The sequence below is a fragment of the Calonectris borealis genome, chromosome 25 (genome assembly GCF_964195595.1).
Source record: "Calonectris borealis chromosome 25, bCalBor7.hap1.2, whole genome shotgun sequence".
Lineage (NCBI taxonomy): Eukaryota > Metazoa > Chordata > Aves > Procellariiformes > Procellariidae > Calonectris > Calonectris borealis.
This window is the reverse complement of record NC_134336.1, coordinates 1,590,443-1,616,067: the sequence shown is the minus strand read 5'-3', so window position 1 is coordinate 1,616,067 and position 25,625 is coordinate 1,590,443. Positions and strand designations below refer to the sequence as shown.

Sequence of the window (25,625 nt, the reverse complement as noted above, 5' to 3'; positions counted from 1 at the left end):
GGGCCACGCACGGGCATGGATGCGGGGGCCAACGTGGGGCTCAGTGTGCGGCCCCCCGTGCCCAGGACGGGTGCGGAGGAAGGAAGGCTGCACTTGGGTTAAATGAGCCCAGGCTGCCGTGGCCATCCCCGCCGAAGGATGCTGCAGCCGGGACAGGACCCTCGTCCCGCCGGGGTGGGCAACCCGGGCTGGCGGGGAGTGGCCGAGCGTCCCCGGGCGGGTGCCGGGCCGGCGGTCACGCGCGGGGGCACAGGGCTCGGCCGCCCCCCCAGCTGCGCCCGCCGCTGAACAAGAGAAGCCTTCACGGAGAGGGGGCCGGGGGAGCAAACTCCAAGCAGATCTGGAACGAACGGCCTGAAACGAGGAGAGGCACCGGGACAAAGCCGGGGCTCGGCGTGGGAACGGGGCGGGTGGGAGGGATGGAAAGGCGGCAGCGCATGGCCGGGTGCGTGGCGGGAGAGCGGCCGGCACCCGCACCGGCACCAGGCGGGCTCCTTCCCGGCGGGATGTGGGTGTCCCTGACGCGGGTGCAGGGAACAGTGCCCGCCTGTTCGTTCACGTCGAGCAAAAATCAGGGGGTGCGGGGACCCCGGCACGGCCGGTCGGCATTGCCGCTCTGCGACGCCGGAGGGACACCAGCAGGTCCGTCCCCTCGCCGTGCCACAGACGGGATCTCACTGAAGGGCCGACAAGGAGCAGATCAAGTCAGGCCACGGCCCTATTTTTAGGCCCGTACAGATGGAAGGATGAAAGAGGAGGGGGGAGCCCGGGGAGGAATGGGAATGAAAGACAAACAAACGCCAAGCAGATGTTGGGAGCGGTGCTCTTCCCCTCGCAGGATGCGTGTGCGGCTCCCGGCGACACCGGCTCTGCTGGCCACGACCCCCGGAGCCCGGGGGGCCGCGGGGCCGGGGGAGAGCGGGGAGCGATGTGCCCTCCTGCTTGTCCCCCATCGCTGGGGTTCACACCGGCACCCCGGGGCGGTGGTGCCGCATCAGCCCCGCGCCCTCATTAGCGGCCCCACGGGGCAAAACTGTAACGAGCTGGGGGAGGCAGTTTGGCGCTCGGCTCATGGGGTGTCCCGGGGGGGCATGGGGACGCGTCCCCCCTCCTCTCGCCGTCCTTGCCAGTGCCTGGCAGCGGGGACAGGCAGCCGCGGGCTCCGGGAGCTCCACGGATCCGGCAACCGGACGGCGGAGCTGAGCCCCTGCTGCGGGATGATCGGGCAACGCCAGCGCGCTGGCGAAGCTTGGGTGTGGATCTTGCTGTCCAGTTCCCGCGCTTTGAATTAAAAACACCCCGTGGTCAACGCGGCACAGCTCTAGGGACGAAGCTGTTGCTTTACGGAGCAGATCCGGTGCCCGCCTCACCCGCCAGCCCGTGGGCACCAGCCTCGGCTGTGCCAACCCTGGCGCGTCCCTGCTGTGCCCTTCTTTGATGCCTGACGGTCTTGCCGGACCGGGGTCATCACCAGGACCGCGATGGGGTTTATTTTGACATCTCCAGTTTCCATTCAAGCTGGAGACACCAGCAGCGTCGCCCACAGGCTTTTAGCAGGAGCCACGGACAAGACTCAGCCAGTGCATGGACAAATCCCGACCCCTCCAGACTTCAATGGGGTTTGGGGCCCTGGTGCCGGCTGATGAGTATCAAATCCAGCTCCTCCAGCCCTGCTTTTGCACCCTGCAGATGTTCGGGGGTCTTTGCCAACTGCATTGACCCCATCTAATCTTTTCTTCCTTCCTTTTCTTTTCCCTTTCCAGCAGAAGGGGATGGGACGAGGCAACCGCGGCGGGTTGGACTGGGGGCTGTTTGCAGCCCTGCAGCCTCCCCGCAGCCGCGCAGCAACACCTCAGGAGCTGTTATCATACTTTGGGGCTCATGTCATCCCATCTCCGAAGATCACACACGCTCGGCAAATCCGTAGGTGGGAGAAGGCTACCAAAATAAGGCCAGCTCTGCCTGTGAGCTCATCCCCCCGGATGCCTTGCTCAGAGCTTTGTAGTGAGAGCGTCGCCCTCACGTCATGCAAAATAGGGAACACATGGCGGGTGTAATTGCCTGTTGCTTTAATTATCTTCTTTACATCAGGGGGCTGGACGGCTTTGCATTACCTTTGCTTGGAGTGTCTGCAGCCGTGGCTGGCGGAGCTGGGATGTGCATCCTGCGGGAGATGCCGGCTGTGGTCATGACCGCCCTGCCACCAGAGCTGGGATGGGATGGGAAACATCCTGGATACCAAAACCTCTACGTGGGTCCTTGACTGGGCTGCAGGGTGGCTCGCCGAGGCACCCTGAGGCCACCAGCCCCGGCAGGCTCGGAGTGCCTCGGCGAGCCACCCTGCAGAAGCCTCGAGCAGCGGCACCATCCCACGCCGCCACCGCGCCAACCTGGAGCTGCGACCAGGAAAAAGCCAGCCGAAGCAGCAGCTCCCGTACCTCACATCCCTAGGCAGGGATGGGGACTGCACGAGGCAGGATCGGGCCCCTGCGCCCCATCCAGGCTCGCTGGGCTGGGGAGCAGGAGGGAGGAAGGAAAAGCCATTTTTTCTAATCTGGCGTTTAATTGCAAAAGGTTGGGGGTTTTCAAAGCCCTCCTTCAGGCTTCATGTAAAATAGGAATGTGGAAATACCACCTCTGCATATCCTGAGCAGCCGGGGAGGTGGCGTTAGCACCTCGGCAGTTAATTATGCTTCGAGTCTCCATGAACCGTGGCGGCTGGAAATTAGGCAGTGCAGAAAGATGCTGCCGTGCTGGCCCGCGCCGCCCTCCAGCCGGGACCTTGAGGCTGAGCACGGCACGGAACGGCACGGCATGACGGCCACAACCAGCCATGCCAGGATGCAGCGGGACGCCCGGGCTCTGGGCAGCATCCCCTCATGGCAGAGGTGAGGGCTTGGATGCTGCAGGCAGCTTTCGGGGTGCCGGGTGGGTGCGAGGACACACGTGAACACGTGCTCGTCTCGCCCTCCAAAGCGAACACGCCTCTCGGATAGTGATCCTCCATCACTGCATGCATGAACATCATCAAATATTGAAAATCAATGGGCCACTGTAAGGGAAGCAGCACAGAGCATGTTGCATCAAAACCGCCTTGAGGAGCAGAAAAAAAAATATTAGCTAAAAATAAAATTAATCTCTTGCAAAGCTGTAAGATTTGCTTCTCACCCCTCCCCCCTGCGCTGCAATCTTTTATGTCATTTTCTTTAATTACAGCTGGTTTAGATCTCTGCTGCCTGGAGAAGCATAGCTGGAGTTAGCCATAAATTGGGCTTCTGGATGATACAAGAGAAAATAATAACCCCCCAGGACTGAACATCTGTCCACACGGAGCACACGCAATGTTATAATTAATATTAATGACTAATAGTTAATATAGAATGAAACTTTTGCTTTATAGGTCACCTAATAAACCCAGCCCCGCTGCAAGTCTCAGATAGCTATTTTCCATGTCACGAGCTCGGCCGGACTCTGCACAGCCAGGAGCCCCCACAGCTCTGCTCCCGGCTGCCGGGTCCCTGTCCCGGGGGCAGCGGGGGGCCAGAGTGCAGGGAAGTTGGGTTGTGGGGGGCTGCTTCAGGCTCATAAATAAAGCAGCAGTCGGGGCGTCCCACCCATGCTCGGCCTCTTGCAGCTGCCGGCGGGTCCCAGGGAGGGAAGGTCTTTGCCAAATTTCAATTTCCCATTTGATTTCAGATCATTAATTAAGCGCGGGCACCCGAGATGTGCTAGGGCTGGTCTGTCGCGGGAGGAACTTCAGCAGGACCCCGGTGCCGGCTGAGGTGGATGCGGCAGCCCCGAGCTCTGCCCCGGCAGGTTAATGCAGCGGGAGCAATGGCCACAGCGACGGGGCGAGGAGGAGACCCGTCCTCCCCGCCGGCTCTGCTCCTGCCTGCACAAGGCAACACCTTTGCATCACCAGTCCTGCAGCGTGGGGTTTCCTTCTTAGTGAGGAAAGCACTTGCCTATTAGTAATAGAGGGCTCTTGTTTTCTTTTCCTACGTTCTTACATTGTATTTCTGTATTTCAGTTAGACTATAGCCATTCCTGCCTATTTCTGCTGCTTTCTGTCTTCTGCGTTTCCTCTTCTAATAATGGAGAGCCAAAGGAAAAGAAACAGATATTGAAAACATCACCTGCTCCGTTCCAAAACCGAACGCACACTAAAGACGTTTTCATGGGCCCAAAAATGCGCCTCATTCATCACTCCTGGAGAAAGGATGCACCAGCTAACGAGCGGGTTGAAAGCCAGAGAGGGTAAATAATTGTGACATGGCTGCTCTAGAAGACACCCTCCCCGTCTGCACTTGCATGGATGCCTGGGGGTCTTTTTGTCCTTTAACCCTCATATTGAGTCTGGGACAACTGATTAAAGGTCCAGGACAGATGAGGTGCCGAAGCTCCTGTGATAACCGCACACAAAACATACAGCACGCTTCTTTTCATGTGTCCACTCTGACTTAATTTTTCACATGTTGGAAATACAGATGATTTTAGCCTGGGTCCATCTAGTTTCCCAAATAACCTGTCTATTTGATAAATAACATAAATTAAATTAGACAAGACAAACAAATAGTTTTTTTTCCTCTCCCCCTTTCAGTCTCTTGGCAAAAAGGAAAAAAAAAAGGAAAAGAAAACATAATTCAGTGACTGCCTTGAGCCCCCGAGGAGCCGTGCGGTGGTGAAAGCTATGATTATAAACGTGTCTGCAATGTTAACCTTTAACACGGACCCAAGGCCCTTCCTTCCTCTGCTTGTAAGTTCTTTTTTAATTTCTTCGCTATCGTGTAGGTTCCTAAGAGCTCATTCTCTCTGCAAACTCAGCAGGTAATTTTGCATACTTAGCAGCACTTCTCTCATCAAGGCTCCCCCAGTGCAGTCTAGTATCAGGAGCCCTCCTGTCCCTCGTGCGGGTAAGGGAAACTGAGGCAGAGAGACGTGTGGTTATTACAACTGCCTAACTCGGATGAAAACCCTGATGTCCTACCAAAGTGCAGCCACTTTTGCACCTCATGCAAAGCCAAAAGCAAACATCACCAATCCCGACTCTCAGCTGTAACTGCTAGGAGTCAGCCCAAGGTACAATCGGAGGGGAAAAGCAGAGCGCGAAGCGGAAGGAGCTCTTCCTTCAGCAGAGGCGGCTTCTGCGCAGGCTGAGACGCGCCGCGGCCCTGCCCCGGGCTGCCACAGGACCCTCATTCCCGCCCCGTCACCCCTCTCTGCCTCGACCCTTGGTCAAGCCCTCCTTGCCAGGGGGTCCGGCCGGCCCCAGACCGCTCCTGGCACTTCCAGCAGCAACAGGGGGGGATTTTTGTCGCCGATAGCACAGCGGCATCACCTCAGTGCCAGGAGGGGCGAGCGAATCCATACTTGAAAATGAGAAGCCGAAGCTGAGTTAACGTGCCAGACAGAGGCGGGGCGGGGGGCAGCCCTGGAAGAGCCGGCCGGAGGGACGAGGTGGAGAGCGGGTCGGCGGCAGGGGTGGGAGCACAGGCGAGGTCAGGCCCAACCCCCCAGCCCCCAGCCCTGGTGGGAAGATGGAGGCTGGCGCAATAAGCAGCAGCAGCATCTCCTGCTATTGAGATTTCGGCTCCTACAGGACTCGCCCCTGCCTCCCCAAAGCACAGCATGGGACGTACTCTCACGCAAGGAATTTCTGGGGTGCAATGGAGCGCTTACCAGCAGCAAAGCCTGACCTCCTGGAAGGTTGTTGTGGGGAAAACGTTTACTCTGAACAGCAGTAGCCAGAAATCTTCCCATTCTACGAATTTCAATTTATAAGCTCTTCAGGCCCAACAGTATTTTTCTACTCTTGGCTCTGGAACAATCAAAACATATTTTGAAGGGAAAATTCTGAAGGGAAAGCGAAACAAATGCTATCATTGTGGCTAGCATATGCTGAGGAGAGGCCAGTAAGACCACTAGGACAAAGCCAACCCTCTAAAGTTGCTCTTCAAGCCACTACCCTCTAATGCAAAAATGTAGCAATTATAGGTCTATATAAACTTAATCCTTTGCAATGCCATAGAGCATGGAAAACTGTAAGAATTGCCCCTTGAGTCAGAGTATAGTTTAAGCTTTAATCACCCTTCCCCTTTTGCTAGAGGAAGAGCATTCTCTTGCTGCTCTCTAGTGGCAGGCATTATTAGCAAAATTAAGAGAAGATGCTGAATTTTGCAGCTTTGAGTGTTTTTGTCCAGTAAATCTGTGCTGAATTAGTACAACTTACAAATCAGTGAAAACACCATAATAGAGAATTAACTGGATATTCAGATATCTTCTTTCAGTTACGGTGTTCTCCAAGAAACATCTGATAAATGACTTTTCCTCCTTCATTCTCTTCCCTAAACCTCCCATCCCAAATCCAGGTATACTAATTATTAGAATTGCTAGAATGAACTGAAACAGGCATGCCTCAAGCCAATGATAAAGGAAGTTTTGTCTAGGAACTAACAAAACCAAAACTATTGAAGCAGTAAAAAGAAACATATTCTTAGGACCAAGAATTTTATGCAAACCTAAGTGGGAGACTTGAGGACTTGAGAATTTACATTCCAGTAAACACAGGGTGTGTGTTTTTGTTGTATTCCAATATTATTCCAGCTGTTCCTAGTGAAAGGCTTAGTTGTGGTTACAAAAGAAAAGCAGCAATGAAAAAAAAAAAAAAAGAAAAAAAAGAGACAGCGATAGACAAACATTTTGGAAAAAAATCCCCACGTACACACAACTGAGTGAAATCCTGTAAATTAATTCCAACTGCCTCCAAAATTAAAAACATGTTTTATTGTAAAATTGCACTCCAATAGTACCGTAATTCTTTATAAACATAATATACAGTAAAATATTTTACATGTAGCACACCAGGCGTATGCTTATGATGTTACAAAATTTACAGTTCAGGACACTTCTCTGACAGAGTCAGCAAGTATGTGACATCAAGTTCTAGAAGGATGTTTAGTCTTAGACAGAGACAGTCTTTAGACAGAGCAGGCCACTGTCTTACCATTATCTGGTCTCTAACACATTCAACACGTAATCAGAAATGTCAGAAATGCTGTATATTCTTTCTCAAGTTTCTTTCACACTATTTACAATAGTTGTGAATGATGGATCCTTATTAGATCATTTCCTCATTCTAGAGAAGGCCTTTCATTACTAGCTGTTCAGAAATGGACGATTTCTCTTGGGATGAGTGCAGCTTGCATGAAAACAACAGAACGGATGATTTAAGAGAGTCTTCAGTTGGGCAAAACAAAACAAACAACTTCCCCCCAAAAAAGCAAATAAAAAAACCTCGACACACCTCCTTTTCCTCTCCAACATTCACATTCTTCCCTCTCCACACACACACATTCATATGCATGTGTAAGAACATAAACAGTAATAAAAACTTGGAAAGAAATCCTTATCATACTGCCTCATAAAAGACTGTGACCTTTTTTAAAAGTATACATTTCAAACATAAATTAGAGCTTAAAATGTCAAGCTAATAAATGCTTAACATTAGAGAAAATAAGACATCGGAGGAAGCCATAGCTACCTTCGTACTGCAAGTGTAAACAACAACATGTCCTGCCATAGTTAACACTGCTTTCTTCTCACCCAAACCTGCAGAAATACGTCCTTCATCTGTGCTTTAACCTAACTGCAGCACTTCTGCATCATACCTGTCACACGAATGGTATTTTCAGATGAAACTGGTATTATTGAACCACGTGAGATTGTATGAGGACGGTATGCAGTAGTGTAAGTTTCCTTAATGCTTGGGAAAGACCAAGTTACCATTTCATTCCAAACCAAGCATGGATTTTGTGCTCTCGCTTGCCATGGAGCACTGAGAAAAACCAAAGTGGAATAAACAAGACCATTGCCTGGAAATTACTGGAACTTGTGAATTAAGTGACAGCACGAGAACGTACAGCAATGTGTTTACCTTCCTGATGATTGCTGGCAGATTTGCAAAACAAACAGCAACTGGCAAAGAGATGAGATACAACCTCTGGCCCTAAACAGAAATATTCAGCTCTCCAAGTACTGGAATATGCTTCGGCTTTGACTTGTTTCCTCTGTGCTCTCTACCCTGGGCCGTTTGGCCAGAGACGTTATCACTGCAGTAGGACCTCTTTTCTTCACCTACAGAGGAGCAGAATACATTAGAATATACAAAAATCTCCACAAAATTTAAATTTTTAATTATGAGAGAATTATTTGGTGTGAGAGACATACTAGGAAATCATAGAGAAAATTTAGAACAGCAATGCTCTTAACTACTTGGCAGTGCTTAGTGTCAGTACCTTTAAATAATCTACACAATTGGCAGCACATTCCACACAAATCTTTACCTGAAGTTTTGATTTCTGCTTTGCCTCTGCACTCTTGTCTGGGGAAAGCGTATGAAAGACAAAATTCCTTGAATTTCGAGGTGCGTTTGGATTAAGATCTGACATTGCTGCTAGTTTCTGAAGGACAGCTTTAGGTCTGTTCAAGAGAGACCCATTTTTTACCTGAAGAACAAAGAAATTCTGTGTTAAACCACTCACACGAACAAGACAGCTCTTTTAGTAGGTTACTCTTAATAGAAAAGACTACTCCCTACTAAAATGTTTCTCACTACCATAGAAACCAGAAATGGCCAGAATCTAGGGTCAGCTGACTTTGCTGTGTTTTATATATGCCATTTGGAAATACCATTTTTCAGAACCATTACCAACCTGGATGTCACTGGCAGGTCTGAACGTTTCGAATGGGTTCCTGGGCAATAGTGTTGAGTCTTGTACCACTGCTGCTGGGCTTGCTAGCAGAGACAAAGAGGAGAATACCAGTTTCTGAACTTCATTTGAAAGAATGTAATTTTATATCAAACTGAAGAACTTAGAATTGGCAACAGACAGTAAATACTGTAGGGAAAAAAAAAGTCTGCATCAAATTATACATACAACTGATAGATGACTCTGGCAGTTAGTTCTATCAGTTAGAAAGGAAAATTTGGTTTTGAAACAGCTTTGCACACTTGGAGTCATGATTTTGCCACAACCAAGGAAAACTTAAATTTATTTTCACTACATTACATAGAGTCACAGATATTTGGAGAAACTGCTAGGCTGAATGTCACTTACAATCTTCTACTCTGCGACTTAAAGGCAAGCAAATGAAGAATAAAAGACTAAACAAACACGTAGAGGAATTTATTTCCACTCTACAATTTTTTTTCAAGAGGTAACATACTATTTTATTAAGTAAATACACACAATTATCATCAACCTTGCAGTTGCATATTTTCAATGCTTTTATACCTTTAGCTTTTCAAGTTCTGGAAGACATAAGCTCAGACTGGTGTAAGAAAACTAGACACTGGAGTTTTATGATCCATGGCATGCGTCACTGGAGACCATGAGCGACGACTGGAAGTTAAGCTTTCATTCTCTTATTTGATTGTCACTTCAATAAAAAGTAAACTTACCTTTCTTCTGTAGGGTCTTAGCAGTTACTTTTTTTGCTAGTTTCATGAACTGGCTGTCTTCACCGATTTCTTCCTCCTCCTCCTGCTCTTTATTTTTTTCCTTCTGTAGCAGAGAGAAGACACTTTGTAAAACTGAAAAACTTCATATTAAGAATGAACATTTCATTCAGTATTTTATGTAGACCAAGATCTTTCACTATGTAAATTAATATAGTCTTTTTTATTTACTTTCTACTGTAAAAGTTTATTGCAATTTCTTAGATACTTATCATCCTCGTTCTATTAATGAACAACAAACCTGTAGTATCACATTTAGCTGACAAAGCTGACCTAATACTGAAACTTCTAAAACTTGGAAGTTATGCTCCCAGCGTAAGAGATTTATTCCAGCTTTGAAGCTGACTTGTTTCAGAACATAGTTGTTTTGCCTCTCCCTGCTGAATTAGTTTCTCTCTCTGTACAATACTTGAAGAGAAAGAGCAGAATTCATGATGAAAAACAGAGATAGATTTATGAATGGTATTTTTTTCAGAGTTTAACTTGAGGAACTAACGATTTCAGATCTAGCAATGGTATAGAGAAAGACTGAGCAAGATGCCTTTCTTGAAGCTAACTAATACCTGCTCACGAAGCCACTGTTCTCGTTCAAATCGCTCTTTCCTCCATTTCGCTTCTGTCTCATCAAACTGTTCATTTTCATCATCATTATCTGAATCCCTCTGAAACAAGTCAATCTGTGAAGCATAATCTAGACAAAGAAAAAAAGATAATTAGCTATCAATTTTAAAAGAGGCATAAAACATGCAGACTAGTAAAAGATCCAAACAAAAAAAAAACCACCCAAAAGCCAGAACCCCCCCAACCCAATGTATTTCTGAAAGACTTTATTACACTCTCTTTCCAATCTTTCACCCCCATCTATTAACTATGGATCAGAAAGGCACCTATGTTTTTCCATCTGAATCTCCTCATTCTGCCAGGGCCATCACTATGCAGGTCACCATCAATGAGGTATCTCTCCTGGTACAGGCGTAACTGACGCTTGTCATCATCAAGCATTGCCTTCCTATCAACACAGGAGAAAGGGAGGAAGTTAGTCCAGATTATATCCAAGAGCCACGATGTCACGCACAAAAAATACATACTAATACTGTCACTGACATGTGTAATTTCTTTATTTGATTTTCTAATTCCACTTCATTAGGGAGTTCCTCATCAATAATCTCTTCTTCATATTCATTCAGGTCTTCACCATCATATTCGTCCTCGCTTCCCACATCACTCCCTGACAGCTCTGCCTCATCTTCCATGAAATCCTGCAGTTTTCTGTAAAAGAATGTTAAAAGACTTCAGTTTGGTAGACCAATAATCATCCTGCACATCTTCTGAAAGCAAGATTTATCTTTTTGACATAAAATTAACACATATTCTAAATGAGAAATTATGATTAATCTTTAATTTTTGAAAAGACCAAAAAATTTTGTTCAAAAAATGTTGCATTGCTTTCATTGTGGCCTTTTGATTTCCATCTATAATGGAAATTATAACGGAAATCCTCTATAGCCCACCAGCAACATAGTTAAACTCATGCAACATTACAGCACCAAAGCAAAAAAAACCCGCCACAACAACCAGAGCCAACGCTATATAAACATTAGCTACTAATGCTGGAGAGGGTTAGTAAATTTCTAGTGCTGTTAAGATTCTATTCTGCCTGGCAAGTGAGATACAAAAAAGATGTACTTACAGTTTTTTCTTCAAGCCCTGTCTATGTCTCAGCAGTTCTTCTTCTTCGTCGCTAATTTCTGCTTCTTCGTCGCCAATTTCTGGTTCTTCAGGATCACTGTCTCCACTTTTTTCATCCTGTCAAAGAGAAAGTTTTCAGAAATTAAGGCATTTCTGAAAGCAGACGGCTTTGTAATGACAGCTTCTTCTGTTCTTCAATCAATAAACACAGACTAAAACACCACAGATTTTTCAGAGGGTTTGCTATGGTAAGATGTTTTATCCAGTATATTATAATATTAAGCAGACTGTCGTGGTTTAACCCGGCAGGCAGCCAAATACCACGCAGCCGCTCGCTCACTCCCCCCACCCCCAGCGGGACGGGGAGAGAATCGGAAGGGTAAGAGTGAGAAAAAACTCGTGGGTTGATATAAAGACAGTTTAATAGAACAGGGAAAAAAAGGGAAAATAATAATGATAATGATAGAATATACAAGATGAGTGATGCACAATGCAATTGCTCACCACCCGCGCTGACCGATAACCAAGTAGCGATCGGTACTTCCTGGATCACGCCTACCATGCATATACTGAGCATGACGTCACATGGTATGGAATAGCCCATTGGCCAGCTGGGCTGGCTGTCCTGATTATGTTCCCTCCCATCTTGTGCACCTAGCTCAGTCAGTAGGCACGGGAGCTGTCCTTGGACTAGGAGGGCACTTAGCAACAACTGAAAACATCAGTGTGTTATCAACATTCTCCTCGTACTAAATCCAAAACACAGCACTAGGAAGAAATTTAACCCTATCCCAGCTGAAACCAGGACAGCAGACATTTTAAATGATCCAAACATTGCTCTTAGAAATGTTTCAGTAACTTGTTCTGGAAGTCACAATACTCTGCATTGATGGTTATATTAAAAAACTAAGTAGATAAACGGAGTTCTCATAGTCAGAATACTGTAGCAGTTGCTTTGCTCCATCAGTTCGTACCTCTTCACTATCAAAGGCATTGTCATCTGTTAAAAGCTGAAAATCACCAAGTTCTTCTTGCTCCTCCTCATCTTCCTCTTCCCTATGGGAAAAGTGGATGAAAGAAATGCACTTTTTCATTCCACCTCCAATGATGGCTTCGCAGTAATTCAAGGCAAGATTTCAACCGTCATGTTAGCTGGTCTCAAGCAATTACCTGTGAGTGTTCAAAGAGCTACACTCTCAACAGCATTTTGCTTTAGATGCCCAAAATCCCTGTTAGCATCGATGTTTTAAGATCTCAGGTCTTCACTTGCAGAAACCATGAGGCAAATATTAAATCCTGAGTTTGTTTCCCTCTAAAATTCCTCTTGGATCTCCCTAACATTCCCATTTCTTAAGCCTCATTATCCTTTTGTCAGGCAGCCATACACCTTTCCACTTTAACCAATGGAGAAAATACAAGTATCCAACTTACATTTGGTTATGGTTCCTGTAGTTTGGCAACAGCCCAGAAGAGAACCCTAAAGTCCTACATTCTGACAATCTTTTCTCAATTTGATGGAAGTCCTTCAACACATCTTTCACTATCAGTGAAAGACAAAGAATAATTTCCCTTCACGGTAGCTGTGGGAAACAGTATGCTGCTGATTTAGAGAGTGATTGCTGAGCAATTTGCAATATTCCTCCCCTTCACCTCCAAAACAGACCACACTTTTGCTTACAGCATTTTGAATTGATGTCGAACAAGAAAGCACATTAAAAGTGAAACAATTACCACTATAAGCTTTTGTAAATTTTAGGAAGAATAATGCTAACCTGTCTGTGGGAAAGGAGCCTGAGCAAAGTGCTAGAGCTTCTGCCATTGGATCTTCTATGTCACTGTCCTTTTCTGCCTTGGAAGATACTGAAGATGCCCATGTTGGAGAACCTGCTACATAAAGTAATAAAATGGCAACTTACTAGACAGATATATTTCTACACTTAAAATGTCAGAGAGCATCCTAGAAACGAGAGTTAGCATGCTCCCACAAAGGCAACAAATTGTTAGAGCTCTCTGAAGTCTCAGAAGTTCCACATTCTGCATTAGCGCCCAGAACTAAAGGGTACTTTAGCGTAAAGCTTATAAATCAAGTAACCAGCAGAGCTGAAAACAGAATTCAGGACATACTCTGAGACACAAATTTTCCTGAGCAAAGATTGAGCAATTCTTCCATGTTCTGCTTTTTGTTGCTGCTGGTATTTGGCACGTGTTCAGCTTGACTGCTAAACTGTCCAGAACACAAGTCCAGTAATTCATCCATATTGGCATCCATTGCATTCTCATCCATACTAGCCAGAGTCAGCTGATGCTTTGAGGATTGATATTTATTCCTATGTTGTCCAACATTCAAGAACCTGAAAGAAAAAGTCTGTAGTTAGAAAAATCTTGCTGGTCTGTATGTCCTATTTCTGTTAAAAGGCACAAAACGTCATCCTTTACACCTATTCCTTACCCATCTGCATCAAGCAGCTGGCTCTGAGTGTCATCTTCCAGAGAAAATTGAAACTGTGACTCCCCAGCCCCTGGAAATAAACTCTTAGGCTCAGGAGAGGCATTATACAGGTCCTGGGAATCTTCTATGGGAAGAGAGGGCTCAGACGTCTTTCCTGAGCTCTAGTCAAAAGAATACAAAAATATACAAGGTTTTTTTTTTTCAATCCTAGAAGTCAAAAGCAAGAATGGGATAAAACATTTAATCTATTTTAAAGGATTAACACCATGCAGGGAGTCAAGTATGTCCACACTGCTCTGATAAATCAAGGGAGTTCACTGACATCAGATGTTGTGTAGCCCATGTAAGTATGCTTAAAAAAATATTTATGATGTATATATTTTAGATATCAAAAACAGATTATAGCATCTTTTCTTTGATGTTTTAGAATATAAGTTTTTATAGTTTCATTTTTATCCATTCCATTGTGGAGACATTTTAAACTCCAGGGACAGTTTGCTTTTCTGAAATCTTACTCATATAAAAGCATTTCACTAGATGCCTTCTTCTGGTATTATTTTTTTCATAGATATGACAGTCAGGATAAAATACATGTATTCACTACCCATTGTGTTAATATATGATGGGAACAGGACCGAGAACCTTACCTTAGAAGCAGAGCTGATAAAGCTTGTTTTGAAAAAACCTGGGGAAGGTGACCTGAAACCTCCTGCTGCAGATAAGAAGTTCCCTCCACGCGACATCTGTTTGTGACAGGGCTGATACGATGGAATCATGGAGCCAATCAACTCAAAGCTGCTGTTATGGCTATTCTCTTTTGCTGGTGTTGGTAGAGAAAATGAATCATCATCCTCTGAAAAGAAAATAAGTATTTAAATACAGTGCTTAACGTCTTTTTTGCGTGTGATCCAGTAGAACCTCAAGATACTATTTTGCAACACCAACACCTTGCCAAAATTTCATTATTCTGTGCTCATGTTGGATTTCTTTCTTCATAGAGGATGCATATTGCACTTTTTTACTGAATTTCATCTTTTGACTGTTTCTGTAATTTTTCCAGTATCATTTTGAACTTTATTTTCCTCTATTTGTTTCAAGCCCTCCCATGTCTTTCACGAGTCTAAACTTTTATAATCATACTGTATAACTATACAGGTGATTAAATAACAAAAATATTGAGTACCAATCCCAAACAGAAATGTCTACATGTGCCATGTGAAAAAAATGCTAGCTACAATAATAGTTCTACTTTACCTAACTTGGCAGGTCCTTTGTCTGCAACTTCTTCCATTTCAAGTTTCTCATCAGGAAGTGAATATCTGCAATTCATTAAATAAAATGAATTTGCTAATATATACAAGGTGAATTGCTATTGTCTGTCAAACCTAATTGCAAAAAACAAGGTAACACACAAAAATACATCTAGTACACTTTGATTAAAAAACAGATTATTCCACTAAACAACAATTACAGTCATTAAGTTTTTTAAAGAAAATAGATATGAATGCACACATAATTAATGGAACAAGACAGAAAAAATACTTATAAAAAGTACTTTAAATCAAAACATCTACATGTATTGATCAATTTTAAAATTGCTCAGGCACCATCTTTAAAGCTTGGTTTATGTACCCCATTTTGGAGGAGCTGTCCTTAAAAAGCATCAATGTAGACTCTGTTGAAGGTGGTTTGGGAACAGAATCACAGTGCACAGATTTCTCCAGCTTTTCTCCATCAATTGATTCTTTGTCGCTTTCTTTATCGCCATCTGCAACATGTTTCTCTTCTGTATCTTCATTATCTTCCTCTGCTTCGCCAAGCAGAAATTCCGCATTCTAAAAAACATCCCCAAACACAGCAGAGATATGGCGATCATTGCTTTGATCTGTCAACTTCCTTGCATACTTTTCAAGAAAACATATTAACCTGCGGAGGATGAAGCTGAGTGACATTCACAGTTCTTACACGCACCTATTCCGCTCCAAGACAACTGACATAAAAGTGCTTGAAACAGCCAAGCTATTCTGATCCTTTTTAAAAAGGAAAGGCCATGGCAAACCTTCCCCAGATCAGGCAAGCGACCTCAGTTTGTCCCCTGCTAGCAATGAGGCAAGGATAAATAAAAAGAGAAAGTGGCACCAGAATCTTTCATACACTTATATTTGGTTTTAATTGTTTAGACAAATAAAGAAAATACTAATAAATTCAGTTTTAGATAATCCAACCCCTAAACATGCTAACTGTAGCAATTTTTTAGTTTCTAGGAAGAATTCTTGGCAATTTCCCTAATATTAATAGTGTACAAAAGTCTCATTTCATTGAGGAGAGGCAGCAGAATTGAGAAGCTGACTAGGTAAAAGTGTTTCATACAGACCTCATCATTGCCTTCTTCCTCTTCCTCAGATTCATCTGTCATCTCTTCCTCCTCCTCCTCCTCCTCTTCTTCCTCCAACATGTCCTCATTATCCAGTTTAAACAATGCTTGCCGCTTTTGGCGTTCCTCAGTCCTGCGGAGTTTCATGGCCTCCTGGAGTTTAGCCTTCAGCATTTGTAGCTTTTCACCTGGATAGAAATGAATAAATTAATATATTAGATGTACTACAGTGAATCCTTAACTTCATTGCCTTCAAGCATCCAATCTAACGTAACTACACACATAAAAAGGGAATTAAAAAATGACTTGTTTTTAAATGTTTTTATGAATCGATCTGCCAGCTATAAGAGCTAGAGCAGTTAGTTTCAATGAGCTCAATTTAGAGAGACCACACAATCTCATGAATTATCAAGATTCCTCATTATCCATAAATGCCACCAGTGCAGCCCTCTGAATGAGAACAGGGTCTGTCTCTCCACTGCATCTTTTGGGAACAAGAGCATCCAATTGCCATGAGCAGACGTGCTATAGCACATGAAATAATTAAGAGCAGCTAAAAATAATGCGTGCCCATAGAACCAGCCAAATAGTCTATTTCTTTTAATGAATACTATAGGAGAGTCACATTCCACACATATTTTTGTTTGTAAATACATGCAATCCTATTAGAAACTCAGTATAGAAATAAGGAAGCATGGGAGATCTAATAAATGGTAATAGTTCACAAGAAGTCCGAGAGTTACATTCAGAGGGCTAATGGAAAACAACAGTGCAGATATATGTTTATATACATTTTGGTACAGATGGGGAGAAATCCAGAGAACCAGTCACAAAGGTCTGACTGAGGCTGTTCTGCACTGGCCAGTGCTATTTAAGAGGTCTATCAAGATTCTTTTTTAAGAACAGGGCTATCCCATACATATTAATTTTAGAGATGAAAATTCCTTTGTCTGTATTTCATGGGGCAGTGTTGGGAAAGGGGAAATGAGAGAGAAAAAAAGTGTTTTCCAATCCAACCATCATCACTTCTCCTCCCAAACCGACCTGGCTTTGTGTGGACTGTTTCATCCGGGCTCTCTGCAGCTAACACTGCTGGTACCACGTCTGCTTTCAGTTCCTCTTTGCCTTCAGATGTAGTCTCCTTACGAATAATGTTCATGTTTATGGTCCGTTCAACTTTGGATTTTGATGTCCGAAGAGTGTGCTTCAAGAAACGTGCTTTCAAGGCTTCTAATTCTTTAAATACATATTAATTAAATTTCAAAATGCAAATTAAATTTATTTGATAGCATTTAAAAGCATTGAGTGTTAAAGTTATATCAAGAGTAGGTCTTGAGAATTTTTTTTCCAAAGGAATTTAGTTAAAAACTCTAAATCTTTAATATTAAAATATTTGCAAAGCCATTCTTTTTGACTAATAAAACAACAAACCATTACGGAATATTTTTGCTGTAACTTGTATTTAATTGATATTAGCTAATATTAGGTTACCTTACCATTGACTATGATTTATCCACAAGTCCTCAATTCACTTCCAGTCTAGCCTTCCAGCCACCAGGCATCTCTAAATTTCTGTTAACACATATATCTAAAACCAGACTAATGGCTGACAAAAACAGTTTCTTGGCAGAGGTCAGTTTCCTGCATGCACAGAAGTAGCATCCAATCCGGACATCCTCTTAATATCTTCTAATACATAATAGATTTAATTGAATTATAAGATTGCCTAATCATTTGCAATCTTTCCCTGAAACAACATCAACTATTTAATATTGATGAGTAGATGTTCAAATTCCAGTACCTAAAAGACACTCAAAACATTCTTGCTGCAAAAGTAAATTTTCACTTGCTATCCAGCCTTGCCTTTTAACAAAATCAGTGGTAAACACTCTGGAACACAGGCCAGTTTTGTTTCCAGATAATTACTGCATGCCTCGTTTTGAATCAATTTGAAAAAAGTGCTCCCATGTGCTTTAAGTACCAACATAATTCACTACAGCAAAATGAAAATAAATCATTCATCATTAAATAGTTACCACTGAGCATTGCTTCAACCTTTCAAATATTAAGGACTCAGAACTTCCCTTATAAACATCAGCTGAAAGAAAATAGATACCAACATTAAGTAAAGAATCCGTACTAGTAAGAGAATGTGCCTGACTGTTCTATCACCTAAACATTTCTCAGAGATTTTCCAGTTAAAGTCAGATTAACTCTGCTTACTTGGACAGGTCTGACAGGATTACAATAATAAAAGTGATACCTTTATTTGAATCAGATTCATCCAGGTTTATAAAGGATTCATTGCCAGAGCAGATTCTTGGCTTGATGGACAGGTCTATTCCCAGTTCACGAAGTTTATCTAACTTGGACTTCCTCACTTTTTCAGGTTGTGCCGCCAATCCAGGCCCCACCTGTCGATTGCTTTTTTCACATTCTAAGTCTGGTGCTGTTTCCTCTCTTCGCTCAAGGGCATCTCCTCCAACTGCTACAGGAACTTCATTCTCTTTTTGTTCACCACAATCAGTGCTTAGGAAGTTAGAGTGCTGTTGTTCTGTATCATTATCGGTTAATACAGTCCTAACAGTACGAGAATCATCACTGTCCTGCCAGGGCTTTTCAGCAGAGTCTTCTGTCAAGTTCTTCCCTACATCAGCAAGAGGCTTGTTCACAGTAGTACCAACATCTCTGCCAAGGCTTGTTTCTGGTTCATTAGCTGCTGATTGATCACCTTCAACTCGTCCATCTTTGCAATCTGTGTTCAAGTTCTTAGTGTCTGCAGATTCTTCATTTAGGGATAGCTGGTATTTAGTGGATCTAATGAAGGCAGAAAGAAATATATCACGCATGGCTATTGTGAAAGGGGAGAAGAGGTTGAGAACAAGCTCGCAAGAGAAAGAAATCATTTTCTAATTTTTGTCATTAATGTGTAGGAAGAGGTGAAGGACAGAAGTCTGGAAAACTTCATTTTGAGGAGATAAGGAAGTGTAGAGTAGTATAAAGAGTTTGTACTAGTTAGTTGCATTATCACAGTATAAAATTCCTGAGAGATTTTGTGACTACAATAGCTTAAGTATTTTACTACACATTACTCAAAAGAAGAAATAGACCAAATAAAATGTTGGGGTCCAGTCTAAACCACATTAAAGTAACTTTGCATGAGCATGTTACTGCGTCTGGAGTTACTACTAGGTCCTGATTACTTCACTACTATGACTGTGTCAAGAGTGCAGCATTGCCTTATGTTATCAGTGACATACTCCTAATTTCCAGGTGTTCACAGAATTAAAGGAGCCCAAGAAAGTTTCTTAGTAAAACTTTCCAGTCAAAGCAACAGCTAAAATTAAACCAGAAAAAATCTGTCTGTACACAGAGCAGGTGTGTAGGTCCTACAACGCCTATAGCATACAAAAGTCTGGTTATCCTCAAAAGCAAAGCCGGGATATCCTCAAAATTTATGAAAAAATATGAGGAAGGTTTAAGTCCTTACTTCAGCAATGCCATGGCATTTCCTTGACATGCTGGTCGAGGTCTACGCTTGAAGAAGTCATGAATGCTTTTGGTCTCAGGCACATGATAAGGGAGAGACACAGACGATTCTGCCAGAGAAAGGAGGTGAAAGAAAATTTAAAACATCATCCGAGGCATTTATTTGATATCTCTGAAATTCAAAGATGCTTGACACAAGTATTTTGCAGCAAAGACATCTAACTAGGCACAAACAGCACAGTTTAAACTCCAATACAGCAAACACGGCTGTTTGGGAAAGAGTGCCAACAGCAACAGTCTTGAAGACCAAATTTGCAACATGCCCATGGATTCATCAGGAAATGAACTGTGATGTTAATATCAGAATGGCAGGACCAGTTTTAATTTTATTACATGCCTATCAAACTCTGAATATTGCACTAACTTTACACAACAAGTTTACAGGCTCAAGTGTTTGCACAATGATTTTTTTTCATTAGTTACAAAGATATCTTTTAACAGGTCCTTGAATAAAAATGGACTTGCACCCTTCAACCCTAAATAACTCATGCTAGGTGAAAGGCTCTAACCTTTCGCGTAAATTCTTTCAATTTCTCCCCTGAATTTCTTAATAGTTTATACTCCTCTACATAGAAAGAATTTAAGTTTTACCTCTAATAAGTCGTTGGGTCTCACTATGTAGTTGTTTAATGGCTTCTTTACTTAACCTTGCTGCTTTCCGCTCCTTAAGGAAAGAAAAGAAAGGCTTCTGAAGTCAGAAAACAAAATATGGGGTTCTATCTATAATTTCTAAATAGCTTATTTTTCCCTTTCAAACAGAAAGGAGTCAGAATAAAGCAGGCAGTTAAAAAAGATTAAAAATAGCAAATCAACAAAAACATTGGACAGCGTGCATACAGAAAACATTTGAGTCACTACAACAAACAATGGAGAGCTTTAAAAAGAAGAATACTTCACCTTCCTTTTGGGTTCTTTTAACACAGGTTCCTCGTTCTCATCATCAAATACATGTTTGTAGCCTTCACCCTCAGAAAACCGTTCTTTGTTCTACAGTGCATAAAAAGAGATTCATTTATTTGTCTAGATACACAGGCGCTACCAAGGGCAAACAAGTCAAAAGTAAAAATAATTGTACAGAATCATCACTGGTCAGCAAAACTAGCAAGTATTCTCATAAACCAACACAAATCCTGCATGATACTTGTGGTAGATTTCCAAAGCTCCTACTACAGCATTATCGTTATAACTTTCCAGGATAACATCCCTCGATCTTTAAGAACAAAAAGCAGAGGACTATTCTCTCCTCTGCCATAGCAGGAGAAGTGCACCATTGTCAAAAAGAGTTTTAATACATGCTCAGGTACAATACTTCCCACTAATAACCAATAATCTTGTATCACTATCAAATGTTACCTTGTATTTTTTTATTTTGTTTTTCACTGCCGCTCGTATTGATTCTATCGACTCTTCATCCTCTGGCAGGTAATCGTTTTCCTCTTCTAAGCCATTATCAAAAAGTTCTTTGTCATCAAGAAGACATCCACTGTCATTAAAAGGATACCGCTCACCACCATCTACCTGCTTGCCATAAGAATAAAGTATTTGTGTAATTCATTTCAGAAGGTCCCCTTTAGTTCTTTGACATTAATTTAAGATTACTGTCAAAAGGTCTTGATGAAAGAACTTAGAAAAATTACATGCCATTTTTAATCTAGCATCTTGTGTGTCCTGTAAGCCAGTCATACTCACTTTATAGCACTGCAAAGTTGATAAGGTAATTCATGGAGCAGTGTTCCCCACGTCTATGATAAGTAGGGAATTTCATTAATTACTGAAGACCAAAATGGCTCAGAGAGAATAAATTAACACTTGAAATACGCATTTTATAATTAGCAACAATATGCAACCTCCCAACAATATGCAGCCATTTATTTAGACCACAATTCCAACTTCAAAGTAGCTCAACGCTTCCTCCAGAAACTAGCAGAGCAACATAAAGAAAAGCTGAAATACCAATCAAAGCAGTTTGTGCATGTAACAAACCCCCAAAGAACTCAAAGAATTTCTGCCTGGCTTAACATGCACCGGCATTAAATCATCAAGCGATAAGGTTTGTACTTTCTTTGCAGATGAGACTGGTAGACTCACATGGTGTTCGTGGATCCCTGTGGATACCACACCTGCTGCAGGAACGTGGACAATAGCAATGCTGAAGCATTGAAACACAACAACCGAATGCAGTGATAAATTTAACTTAGTTGAGAAAACATCTGAGACTTTCTGCCAAAATACATACCTCTGCTCTAGGCTTCTTTTCTTTTTTCAGCTGTTTAAGGGACTCAATTCTTCTCTCCTTCTCCTTTCTTCTTCTTGATTTTCCTACAGCTTTTTTTGCTGTCTCTTCTTCAAAATCAAGTTTATGTTTTCTGTACTTCTTTCCAGATTTTAGGGGTCTCTCCTCTTCCAACTCATTCTCAGGCAAGCCAGACTTTCTGCTTGTTTCAAGGTTTGCAATCTGCAATTGGTCACCAGTGTCACTGTCATCACTGTCTAGCAGACCTTGGCGTATCCGATGAGATTTCTTGTTCCTCTGGGTGGTAATGTTCTCTTTTTCCTCTCCATTTTCCTTGTCTCCACCCAGAGTATCATTCTGCGCAAAAAAGGCAGCATCCTCTCCATCTTCGCTGTCACTGTCCTGAAGCACCTTCTTGCCTTTTGCTTTTTTACGTACAAAAATCTCTTCCTCTGAATCTGACAAAACATATTAAAAGAAAAGAAATTATGCAGAGAGGAAAATTCCACAAATGAATTAACAATCAATCAGTTAAACATAAAGTTACATATCTGTTAAATTTCACAGATGTCAACATCTACAGCAAATCAGCTTGAACTCAAGTTTTCAAAATCCAGTCCTCCCTGTAGTGTAGTGTTATACTTTTTTAACCTTTAAAAAAAAGGCAAAGCTGAAAATCCTTCACCGATAGATTAGTGACATGCGTTGAAACAGTAATAAAACCCACAGTAAGTAACTAAATAAGTACATAGGTTAAGCAAATCCTAAAAAGAAAGGAAATAAGCAATTAAGACACTCACATCCCATTTACCATTTCCCTTTCTGTACCTCAAAAAATGCTTTTCAGAGATTTACAGATGTCTGCCCACATTCTGAGCAACGAAAAATGCAGTTTGCGTTCATACAGGTCAAGCAATGACAACTTCCTAAAAAGGTATTTATAAAAGGAAAAATGCACCATTGAAGGCAACGACCACCGGGCACAATTCATGGAAATATTACAGACCTCTGTCATCAAGAGACGCTATCTCCTTGCTGAAGCGACCCGGAGAGGCTGTTTCACAGCTGCCCTGTCCGCTGTCAGAGTCACTATCAAGGGTTTTCTGCAAGTCTGAATTCAAATCTTCTAATGGAAACTACGAAGCAAAATAAAGTTTTCCTTACTATAGTAAGTGTTGTTTATATAGTGATGACTCTTGGTGTCCAAGTTCATTCCAAAACCTTGGCCAACTCCTTACACACAATTACATACACACGCATTATCGGTAAGAATTAATTGGTATTTATGTGAAGGGAGATTACACTACATCAACTTTTATTAGTATTTAAAGGCGAGCTTGTGTACAGAAAAAAAAGAGAATCAACATACTGATCTCCACTGATTATTATTCAAAGCCATTAGAATGAAAACTTTATTCTCCCACAACCGCATTTCACCTACATTAATTAAACAGGGACCAGAGGACACCTGTGGGGATTCCTTAGAAAGGCTCCGCCGTGACAGGCTGCCCCGGCCCGCTGTGCAGGCTCGCTGCAATAGAAGGGCCCCCCCGCGCCCCAGGAACCCCCCTCACGGCTGACACCCCCCCCGGGCCGCCACGGGGGGGTCACGGCAGCGCTGCGGGGGCAGCACGCAGCACGGCGGCCAGGACACGCTCCCAGCCCTGCCCAGCGCTGCAGAGGCGGCCGCGGGCGATCGGCCGGAGGCACCGACACCCTCCCCGGGCGGCCCCGGCACAGCATCGCTCCCAGCATGCACCGCGCCCGTCCGGGCCAGCACCGCCGTCCCGGCATGCACCGCGGCCGGCCTCCACACCCCCCAACATGCACCGCGCCCGCGGGGATAGGCCGAGCCCAGCCTTCCCAGCACGCACCGCGGGCGGCAAGGCGGAAGGGCGAGCCGCGGGCTGCGCCGGGAAGTGTAGTCTGCGAAGAGAGGAGCGAGCCCGCTGACGGCACCATCCCGCCGGCTGAGCAGCCGCCGCCGCCGCCACCGTCACCTCGCTCGCTGCCCCTCCCGGCCCTCCGCCGCGCCACAGCCGGAGGAGCCCCAAGGCCGCAAGCAGGCCGCGAGCTGCCACCGCCCCAGCGGCAGCCAGCCAGTCGTGCGGAGCGGCAGGACTCACCTCGGCGGGGGCCGCCGCCGCCATGGCCTCGGCCCGACGCAGCGCCAGCGCTCTCGCCGCGCAACCGCGTAGGAAACCGCTTCGAGTCTTCGCGCGCTGCCGCAGTCCCGCCCAGCCCCGGAAACACCCAACGGCTGCCCAGGGCTGTCCCGGAAGCCCCGCCCCCTCGACGCTTTATTGGGAGATTTTTCGGCGTAGCCCCGCCTTCTCCGTCTGGCCCAATCATTGCTCGCGCTCCCGGGCCACCCACACGCCTTATAAGCCCGCCCTGTGGCGGCGCCCTCGCTGCGGGCGGGCGGAGCGCTGTGGTCAGGGTGCGCTTGCGGGGCGGCTGGGGGCGCCCGGCCTGCCTGCCTGCCTGCCTGCCTGCGGCCGTGTGCCCGGCCCCGGGGGGCGCGCACAGCCCTCCCGGTGCGGCGCCAGGCTGCGTGGGTGCCTCAGGGGTCTACAGGCCCGGCCCCCTGAGGTACGCTGGCCCCTGGGAGCTCGGGCTGGGCCGTGTCCCAGACGGGGCCCCTGCTGAGAGGGCAGCCGGGCGCTGTGCCCAGAGCCAGTGTGATCTAACACCGGTGTCTGGCGCTGGGTCGGCTCTAGAGGCCGCAGACCTGTGCCCGTGCATCTTGCAGGCGTTGGCTAGCAGGAGTGCCAAAGCCTTCCCCTTGCCAGCGGGACTGGTGAGTACGGACAGGTCTGGGTAGGGAAGTCTTGCACCTCAGCTCGTTTGCTACCTCTGCTCCGTATAAAGTGCTGCCACCACGTAACACCACCAAGCCTGCAGTACCTGGGGGCCTGCTTGTGCCGAAGGGGGGAAAGGGTGGCAGGTTGAGCTCAACCCCAGTGCTCAGGAGGCTCCTCCAGATCCGTAGGAAGTCATGGAGAAACACAGAATGGTTTGATCTGCCTAAAGTGGCTGTGAGATGTGTGTCACCTCTTCCTTTCCCTCCCCAGAACTTGGAAGTTCTAGGGCTGTTTGCAACCCACTTCCCACTACCAACAGCTGGAGGGAGAGCAGCGCGCTGGGGCGAGTGTCGGCAGCCTTGTTCTGAACTAGAGTTGTGGACGTCTGGCACTTTTTCATCATTAGGTTTGTTTCGTGGAACGTACTGCTACAGTAATGTGTTTTCTTCCAAGTCAAGCAGCAGTCATCTGCTGTCACTGAAGGCAAGCCCAGAAAAAAGTGTGTTCTGGAGCACGTGGTAGCAGCCACAGTTTCGTGGGGAATAAGGAGCAGACGGACTAATCTACTGGGGTAGTTCCCATACAGCCAACAAGTCTGAGATCGGAGGAAGTGAGGAAAGCAAATGTCCATGAAACCCACTGCAAATGTCACAATACAATTCTGGTTTCCTGCAGCTGCTACAGGAGCTACAGGAATTTAATAAGTACTATTTAGTAATGGGGGGGACAGATGCTGGCTCTACAAAAACACCATTAATCCATAGAATTAAGATACTATCTCTAACCTACTAAATAGAGTCAGAGAAAGAAGAGAAAAAACAACCCTCAGTTAGTGACAAATGAAATTACCTGCTTTTGAAAAAGGTATTTGCTTTTGTCCATAAATAAAACCTTGGAGTTTTTAGACTGTTGTGCAAATGTAAACAAAACATATTCAGATAGTACTTAAGACCGTCTGTCCTTTTTCTGCAGAACACACTTCTTTGCTGAAGAAGCACTAATTGCAGACT

At 44.5% G+C, this 25,625-nt stretch overlaps 1 protein-coding gene across 3 annotated transcripts; it reads right to left on the bottom strand.

Annotated features, from left to right (window-relative positions):
• Positions 1-6,761: 6,761 nt before the first annotated feature.
• On the bottom strand, positions 6,762-24,067 carry CLSPN (claspin). 3 transcript variants are annotated; one of them, XM_075173158.1, is made up of 25 exons: positions 23,938-24,067; positions 22,818-22,947; positions 21,815-22,269; positions 20,932-21,099; positions 20,476-20,565; positions 20,170-20,242; positions 19,520-19,628; positions 18,293-18,846; positions 17,074-17,265; positions 16,030-16,217; positions 15,288-15,490; positions 14,910-14,974; positions 14,303-14,508; positions 13,656-13,816; positions 13,331-13,557; positions 12,979-13,093; positions 12,181-12,262; positions 11,208-11,323; positions 10,622-10,786; positions 10,405-10,526; positions 10,081-10,208; positions 9,461-9,563; positions 8,712-8,794; positions 8,343-8,504; positions 6,762-8,133 (listed from the first exon to the last, which is right to left on the bottom strand). In XM_075173158.1, exons 1-25 carry the CDS (start codon positions 23,959-23,961, stop codon positions 8,020-8,022), a joined length of 4,035 nt encoding a protein of 1,344 aa, XP_075029259.1. In that variant the 5' UTR covers positions 23,962-24,067; the 3' UTR covers positions 6,762-8,019. The 3 variants fall into 3 exon arrangements, with proteins under 3 accessions (XP_075029259.1, XP_075029261.1, XP_075029260.1); XM_075173160.1 differs by having other exon boundaries at positions 12,979-13,090; XM_075173159.1 differs by having other exon boundaries at positions 20,932-21,096.
• Between the last annotated feature and the right edge of the window lie 1,558 nt (positions 24,068-25,625).